Source organism: Heterodontus francisci, unplaced genomic scaffold (assembly GCF_036365525.1).
Source record: "Heterodontus francisci isolate sHetFra1 unplaced genomic scaffold, sHetFra1.hap1 HAP1_SCAFFOLD_72, whole genome shotgun sequence".
Classification (NCBI taxonomy): domain Eukaryota; kingdom Metazoa; phylum Chordata; class Chondrichthyes; order Heterodontiformes; family Heterodontidae; genus Heterodontus; species Heterodontus francisci.
The window spans coordinates 6271649-6280336 of record NW_027140794.1 but is presented as its reverse complement, the minus strand read 5'-3'; the positions used below and the strand labels follow the sequence as shown (position 1 = coordinate 6280336).

The following is an 8688-nucleotide window of genomic DNA, read 5'->3' as shown; positions in this document are numbered from 1 at the left end:
GAAATATATGTTGTGACCTGTGGAGAATTGCAACCAGAAAAGAGTGTGCACTCCTCCTATTTCGGTCGTAACGCGTGAAATGCTTAAATGTTGATGTTCAGAGAGACATCGGTGCCCTCGTACAAGGACTAAAGAAAGTTAGAATGCAGGTACAACAAGCAATTAGGAAGGCAAATGACATGTTGGTCTTTATTACAATGGATTGGAGTACAAGAATAAGAATGGCCTTGCTGCATTTATGCAGGGATTTGATGAGACCACACCTAGAGTACTGTGTGCAGTTTTGGTCTCCATATTTAAGGACGTTTCTACTTGCACTGGAGGCGGTCCTGCCCTACATTCTCTGGAGTTTGGAAAAAATAGAGATATCTCATTGAAACGTACACGAATCTGAAGGGGCTCGAGAGGATGGTCTCTGAGACGCCGTTTACCCTGGCTACGGAATGTATAACACGGGAGTACATTTTCAAGGCAGAGGGGCGCTCCGTTGTGACTCAGACGAGGAAAAGCTCCTTCAATAAAAGGGTTGTGAATCCTTTGAATTCTCTACTTCAGAATGTGAAGGATGCCCAATCATTCAGCGTGCTTAAAGGTCGAGATAGGCAAATCTATTTTGCCTCTCAGGGAAAGAAATGATATGGAAAAGAGGCAGGAAAGTAGAGTTCAGAAAGAAGATAAGCCACCATCGCATTGTTTGGCGAACAGGGTCGAAGCACTGAATGGTCTGCTCCTGCTCCTATTTGTCATTTGTTTATTTTCTTAGAATAAGAGACAATATTTGTTCTGTTGCTTAAACTTGCTCAGTGCATCTCATTGTTTAATCAATTTTAAAATTAGTGTAATGGCGTATTTCATCACATTCTTCAACTGAGCTCTGAACATATTCTGTGTCACAACATAAATACAAGTATTTGTGCAGCAACTCAGGAGCTGAAGCATGAATCCCATTTTCATTAAAAAAGCAGGTAGAATTGCAGAATTATAAACCAACCACCACATGCATTTCCATATGGAATGCACCATTAACTCTGACCATAGCAGTATGAAATTACCCGAGATAAGGAACAGTAAAATGATGGATTTTCTTCGGTTATCCATTTCTGGGTCTCCGGGGCTCTCTCCACTGCTGTGAGGCCGCAGTTGCCTTCGTGCTCTGCTGGCAACTATAATGTGTCTGACAGTAAAAACATTGAGTAGTAGAATCAACACAAATGCGATGCCAGGTATTAGAATGATGTGAAAGAACCCGATTGTTCCCCAGACTGGTGAAGACATAACGTCTGTGTTTACACGGCAAAACCAGGGGCTGTTAAAACGGCTATACTGATTTGATAGCAGAAAATACCAGGTGATGTCTTTTAAACAGCTCAGCACAGTCACTGCTCCAAGAACCACATCAGCTGTCTTCTCTTTGCAATATCTAGTTTTTAACTTCTGGCAACAAATGGCCACAAATCGATTAAAGGTGAAAGCGACTGTGAACCAGACCGAACCGTCCGTTGCTGCATCAAGCAGGGTGGCATGGATATTACATGCATGGATGCAATAAATTGGGAGAAATGCTTCCCGATAACGAATTGGAATGTGCCGTAAAATCAGGTCGAGGATAATGACCAGCAGATCCGCCGCAGCCATGGCCACCAGGTAACGAGTGACACATTTGGAGAGACCGCACTTTCCTCGAGACAGAATTGCTATCGTCACTAGGTTAACTGTGTGCGAGGGAAATGGACAGGGAAATTATACATCAAGCTGAAAGCAATTGTTCCAGTGTGACTGCGTACATATTGAGATTAGAAAATCTGTTGCTGTGTCAAATGATATAATACAATGCTTTTGCATGTGGCAGGGTTATCTGCTGCAGCATTGATTGTCATTCAATGACGTCAGCCATTTAACCATAAAAGTTATTATCTGGGATGAGGTGACATATGAACATGAACAGTCAAAATGAATGAAAGATGCGGCTGAGATGCTGGTGTATTTAATGCTCCAGTAAAATAAACAAATAAATAAACAAATAATATCTCAGTGTCACAGGAAATATAAGGACTACAGGAGCGTGGCTTCCATTCGGAAATGTCAGCATGTGTTCACAAACCATAGTTAGTGCAAGCGATTAAGCCTAGGCTGTTGCTGTTGGTCATTAACCAATGACTGTGGGTTTGAATGAGGCAATCAGCCCAGTTTCCTGTTCCTCGTCATTTGCCAGCGATGCTGTGTCAGATTGAGGAATCAACTTCTGTTGTTGGCCCTGATCAATCGGCAATGACCCAGTAAAAATTGGGGGGAGGGGGAGGAGAATGAACAGAGCTTGCTGCTTGTGGTATTTTTACAGTAACCGTGGTCTGGTGTGGGGATGTGCTTTGGATCTTTCTCCTTCTTATTCGTCACTGACACTTGGTTTGTGTCGGGGAACTCGGTCCTGCATCCTGCTCCTCATCTTTGCCGAGTGATTTCTGTGTTAGCGTGGGGTAATCGGTCTAGGAGTGTGCTCCTCATCCTTATTGAGTGACCCTGCATTGGTGTGGGAAAGCAGTCCATGTTCCTGCTCCAGATCTTTACCCACTGAATCAGGAGATCGTCCCAGGATCCTGCGAATTATCTTTAGCCAGTGACACTGGATTATGCGACAGTATGTCCTTCCTTCTCACTCTGCAATGAAGTGTATGAATCTAGCATTCACCTGTCAATAATTGTTCAGTTACACCTTTGGAAATGCGATTGTGCATGGCTGTTTTTAATGGATTGTGCGTGGCATGATGTCCCTGAAGTAACATGACTTCATTCGCACTGCTTGAAAATGGGCATATAACAGGTGGCCAATGTAACACCGCTCATTTACCTCCACCGCCCCAGACGTTTATTTATCACAGAAAACGGGAGCTGGGTTGGAAAATTTAACAGTGAATCAAGTGTGGATGGAGAAAAAAAACTTGGCTGCAAGACCTCTTGTGAGCATTGGAGGACCTCCGTGGAACTGTAATTGCAAGAAGTGCATAAGTCCAACAGAGGAGAGGAGAAACTGATTGAAGCTAGATGAGGTTCAGATGCAATTGTGCTTTCTCAAACAACTTTTGAAAAAAAAAATCCAATTATTTTTGAATAACTGCAGAATCAGCAACACCGGTCCTGTAAAATCTGATGGTTCAATATGATTAAAATATATTCTGTAATAGCACATTGTCTGTTTACATTCTCAGTAATGTTTCTGTTGTAATACACTACACTGAGGTGTCAGAAACTATCTGAAAGTCAGTAAAAGGCCGAATGAATTCTTGTCACCATTCAGGGATAATTGGACAAGTTTCAAAACAGCGACGTTACCAAATCAATGTATTATTCACAATACCATGGTGATAATCTGGAGCATTTACACTAAAGCAGACATTGACAGCATCGAAATTGAATTGTTGGACAGTTTGTGAGATTCCCTCACGTGCAACAGGTTTGCAGAACAGAATTCAAATTATTTCAAAGTAATATTTGGAAATTAAGTCACCGGAAAATCTTTGAACAATAATTACCAGCGTCCAGAAGTTAACTTACAGGAAGGGAAATAAAGAGGGTAATTCTCCATCAGACTGGCAGGAAAAGCAGTAGTCTGATGGATTTTGGGTGACAGTTATCGGTTTGTTATTGCATTCAGTAAAGGATATAATTTTTGTTCCTGGGTCATGGTTTTCTGCTGGAGGCACGGATTGAATAAAATGATAACGATGGGACTGAGAAATAAATCAACAAACAGGTACTTCTGCGGGAGTCAGGAGAGGATGCGACATACGAAATGAAGGGGATTAAATTAAAAATGATAAATAATAGCCGAACAGTAAATCAGCAGCCCAGGAAATATTGAGAAGAGTAACAGTGTTCAGGAGGTATATTTTCAACATTCTCTCAGGTCTATTCATGACATGGTCATCAAACCTGCAGACAAGGGTGGTGCTGTTGTCGTATGACGTACCGACCTCGACGTTGCAGAAGCTCAACGCCAACTCACGGAAACTTATTCCTCCTCCCTCTGGACCATGACCCCACCAGCGAACATCAAGATTTCAGACTTTTTAGATTTAGGGATACAGGACTGAAACAGGCCCATCGGCACACTGAGTCTGTGCAGACCATTAACCACCCATTTTATACTACTTCTACACTAATCCCACATTTCTGCCACATCCTCACCTGTCCCTATATTCCCCTACCACCTACTTATACTAGGGGCAATTTATAATGGACAATTTACCTATCAACCTGCAATTCCTTTTGGCTGTGGGAGGAAACCGGAGCACCCAGAGGAAACCCACGCAGCCACAGGGAGAACATGCAAACTCCACACAGGCAGCACCCAGAATTGAATCCAGGTCGCTGGAGCTGTGAGGCTGCGGTGCTAACCACAGCCACCTTCCAAAGGACTGTCACTGACCTCATCTCATCTGAAGATCCTTTCTCGACAGCTTCCAACCTAATAGTCCCACAACCCCGGACAGCCCGCTTCTACCTTCTTCCCAAAATCTACAAACGGGGTTGTCCTGGCAGACCCATTGTGTCAGCCTGCTCCTGCCCCACTGAACTGATTTCTTCCTATCTAGACTCTATCTTTTCTCCACTAGTCCCGTCTCTTCCCACCTACATCCGTGACTCTTCTGACGCCCTACATCATTTTGACAATTTCCAGTTCCCTGGTCCCAACCGCCTCCTCTGCACTATGGACGTCCAATCGCTCTACACCTCCATCCCCCACCAGGATGGTTTGAGGACTCTCCGCTTCTTCCTGGAACAGAGGCCCAACCAGTACCCATCCACCACCACCCTACTCCGGATGGCTGAAATTGTTCTCACATTGCACAACGTCTCCTTCAACTCCACGCACTTCCTTCAAGAAAAAGCTGTCGCTCTGGGTACCCGCATGGGTCCCAGTTATGCCTGCCTTGTTGTGGGATATGTCGAGCATTCTTTGTTCCAGTCCTACTCAGGCCCCCTCCCCCAACTATTTTTTCTGGTACATTGATGACAATCGGTGCCGTTTCCTGCTCCCACCCAGAACTGGAAAAGTTTATCAACTTTGCTTCCAATTTCCACCGTTCTCTCACCTTTACATGGTCCATCTCTGACACGCCCCTTCCCTTCCTCGATTTCTCTGTCTCCATCTCTGGGGATAGGTTGTCTACTAATATCCATTATAAGCACAACGACTCCCACAGCTACCTCGACTACACTTCTTCACACCCTACCTCCTGTAAGGACTCCATTCCATTCTCCCAATTTCTCCGTCTCCGGCGCATCTGTTCTGATGATGCTACCTTCCATGAAGGTGCTTCTGATATCACCTTCTTTTTCCTCAACCGAGGATTTCCCCCCACTGTTGTTGTTGCGGAACTCAATCGTGTCCGGCCCATTCCCCTCACCTCTACCCTCACCCCTTCCCCTCCCTCCCAGAACCGTGACAGGGTTCCCCTTATCCTCACTTTTCACCCCATCAGCCTCCATATCCAAAGGATAATCCTCCACCATTTCCGCCACCTCCAGCGTGATGCCACTACCAGTTGCATCTTCCCCTCCCTTCCCCTGTCAGCATTCTGAAGGGATCGTTCCCTCCGTGACACCCTGGTCCAATCCTCCATTACCCCCACCAACTTGTCCCCGTCCCATAGCACCTTCCCCTGCAATCGCAGGAGGTGTAATACCTGCCCATTTACCTCATCTCTCCTCACTATCCCAGGCCCCAAACACTCCTTTCAGGTGACGCAGTGATTTACTTGTACTTCTTTCAATGTAGTATACTGTATTCGCTGCTCATAGTGTGGTCTCCTCTACATTGGAGAGGCCAAGCGCAGACTGGGTGACTGCTTTGCGGAACATCTCCACCCAGTCCGCAAGCAGGACCCTGAGCTTCCGGTTGCTTGCCATTTCAACACTCCCCCCTGCTCTCATGCTCACATCTCTGTCCTGGGATTGCTGCAGTGTTCCAGTGAACATCAACGCAAGCTCGAGGAACAGCATCTCATCTACCGAAAGGCACACTACTGCCTGCCGGACTGAACATTGACGTCAATAATTTAAGACTATGACAGCCCCCCATTTACTTTCATTTTTAGTTAATTTTTCTTCTTTTTTTTTACATTCTTTTTTACATTTTTTACAATCTTTTTTTGCATTTATTTCATTTCATCTTACTTTGTTCAGTTTGCTTACCCACTTTTTTTTCAGGTTTGCACTTGCTGCTGTTCAATATTCATATACATATTCATATACACATCAATAACACCTAATCTGTACTGATGCTTTGTCTTTCAACACACCATTAACATATTGTTTGCCTTTGCTTTTGACCTTTTGGTCAGCTATGTGGTCTGGTCCAATCTAGACCTCCTTTGTTATCTCTTGCCACACCCCCACCTCACTTGCTTATAACCTGTGACTTTTCTAATATTTGCCAGTTCCGAAGAAGGGTCACTGACCCAAAACGTTAACTCTGCTTCTCTTTTCACAGATGCTGCCAGACCTGCTGAGTGGTTCCAGCATTTCTTGTTTGTAGTTCAACATTGTTGTTTTTGTTTGTTTTTCTTGCTCTGGATGGAATCGCACATTGCTGTTCCGCAGTGTTCAGTATTTGCATCATTTTACTGAAATCGATCATTGACGTGGACTTATGAACACAGGGCAAAATTTCGAAATTTGCCACTGACAGGCAGTGTGGAACTGAAGTTGAAAGTGATGAAGAGGATAGTAAATTTCAAAAGGATACTGCCAGGCGAGTGAAATGGGCGGATACATGGAAGATGGCATTCAGTGCTGAAACGTCAAAGACATTGATGGTGTGGGCTTGTCTGCAAAAACTAAAATTTCAAACTTTGAAGGAGGCATGAATAATAGAAATGCCAATATGCACTGAGAATGATAGTGGAAGGCATCAGAAGACTTTGACAGTCTGGCTAAATGAGCAGACACCTGCAAGTTGCAATTCAGTATTTGGTGGCACAGTGGTTTGCACCGCGGCCTCACAGCTACAATGAGCTGTGTTCAGTTCTGGATACTGCCTGTGCAGAGTTTGCAAGTTCTCCCTGTGTCCGCGTGTGTTTCCGCCGGGTGCTCTGGTTTCCTCCCACAGCCAAAGACTTGCAGGTGAATAGGTAAATTTGCCATTGTAAATTGCCCCTAGTGTCGGTAGGTGGTTGGAGAATGGTGGGCATGTGATAGGGAATATGGGGTTAATGTAGGATTAGTATAAATGGGTGGCTGTTGGTCGGTAATGACGCGCTGGGCAAAGGGCCTGTTTCAGTTTTGTTTCTCTAAATAAATAAATAAACCAGGAAACATAATTGATACATTTGGGTAGGCAGTAAGAGGACAAGCAATATAAACCATGTGACATTTTTTTAAAATTCTTGGACAGTAGAAAAATAAAGTTGAATATTTAGAAAGAAATGTTAAACGTAAATAAATGATTGGGTGTGCACTAGTTTAGGGTATTGCGTACAATTCTGAGCACATAGGAACATATGACAGTCCAGAAAAAGAGGAGGAGGCCATTTATCTCTTCAGCCTGCCTTCCATTCTGTGAGACCATGGCTTAACTACGACCTAACTTGATATATCTCCCTCCATCCCACATCCATCAATACATTTCAATTACACACGTCTATCAATATCAGGCTTAATTTTGTTAATTGATCCAGTAGAAATTGACTTGTGCAGAAGAAACTTCAAAAATCTCCCACCCTTTGTGCGTGGTAATGTTGCAAAGTTTCATTCTTGAAAAGTCAAGCTAATTTTTTTTTTCATGGGTAGCAAGCATTGCTGGCAAGGTGAGCCTCGATTGTCCATCCAGAGTTATCCTTGAAAAGGTGGTAGTGAGCCGCATTCTCGACCAACGCACTCCTTGTGATGTAGGTGCACATACGATGCTGTTTGGGAGAGATATCCAGGATATTGACCCAGAGACAGTGGAGGAATGTGATACAGTTTCATGTCAGGATGATGTGTGGCTTGGCAGCAAACTGGCAAGTGGTAGTTTTCTCCTTCGTGTGTTGCCCTTGCTCTTCTAGGTGCTTGAGATTGTGAATTTAAAAGGTGCAGTCGAAGGACGAATGGCAAGTTGCTGCAGTGCATCTTGCAGCTGGTACTCACTGCTGCCACTGTGTGATAGCAGTGGGAGGACTGATGGTTTAAAGTAATGGATGGGCTGCCGATGTATAGGATTGCTTTGTCTTGGATATTATTGAGCTGCTTTCGTGTTGTTTGATTTGTAGCCCTTCAGAACGTGCAAATTATTTCGTAACACTCCTATCTCTTGCTTTGTAAATTGTGCACAGGCTTTGGAGAGTCCGGAGGTGAGGCACTCGCGAAAGAATTTCCAGCCACTGACCTGAAATTGAAGTTATTGTGTTAATAAGGCTGGTACAGTTCGTTTTCTGGTCAACTACAATGGTCAGAGTCTTGATGTTGGGGCATTTGGGCATGGTAATTGCGTTGACCGTCAAGAAAATGTGGCCAGATTGAGTCTTGTTGGAGATCATCATTACCTGACACTTGTGTGGCATGTATGTTACTTGCTAGATATTAGTCCAAGCTTGAATATTATCCAGATATTGCTGAATGTAGGCACGGTTGGCTAACATAACTCAAGAGGTAAAATGGTACTGAAAACTGTGAACCAATTAGTGAGCACTCCAAATTCAGGCCTTATGA

General features: G+C 44.1%; 1 protein-coding gene across 1 annotated transcript; it reads right to left on the bottom strand.

Annotated features, from left to right (window-relative positions):
* Window positions 1–810: 810 nt before the first annotated feature.
* On the bottom strand, window positions 811–8516 carry LOC137361144 (probable G-protein coupled receptor 139). The gene is made up of 2 exons (XM_068026086.1): window positions 8366–8516; window positions 811–1712 (listed from the first exon to the last, which is right to left on the bottom strand). The coding sequence occupies exons 1-2, from the start codon at window positions 8514–8516 to the stop codon at window positions 811–813; spliced, it is 1053 nt and encodes a 350-aa protein (XP_067882187.1).
* Window positions 8517–8688: the final 172 nt, after the last annotated feature.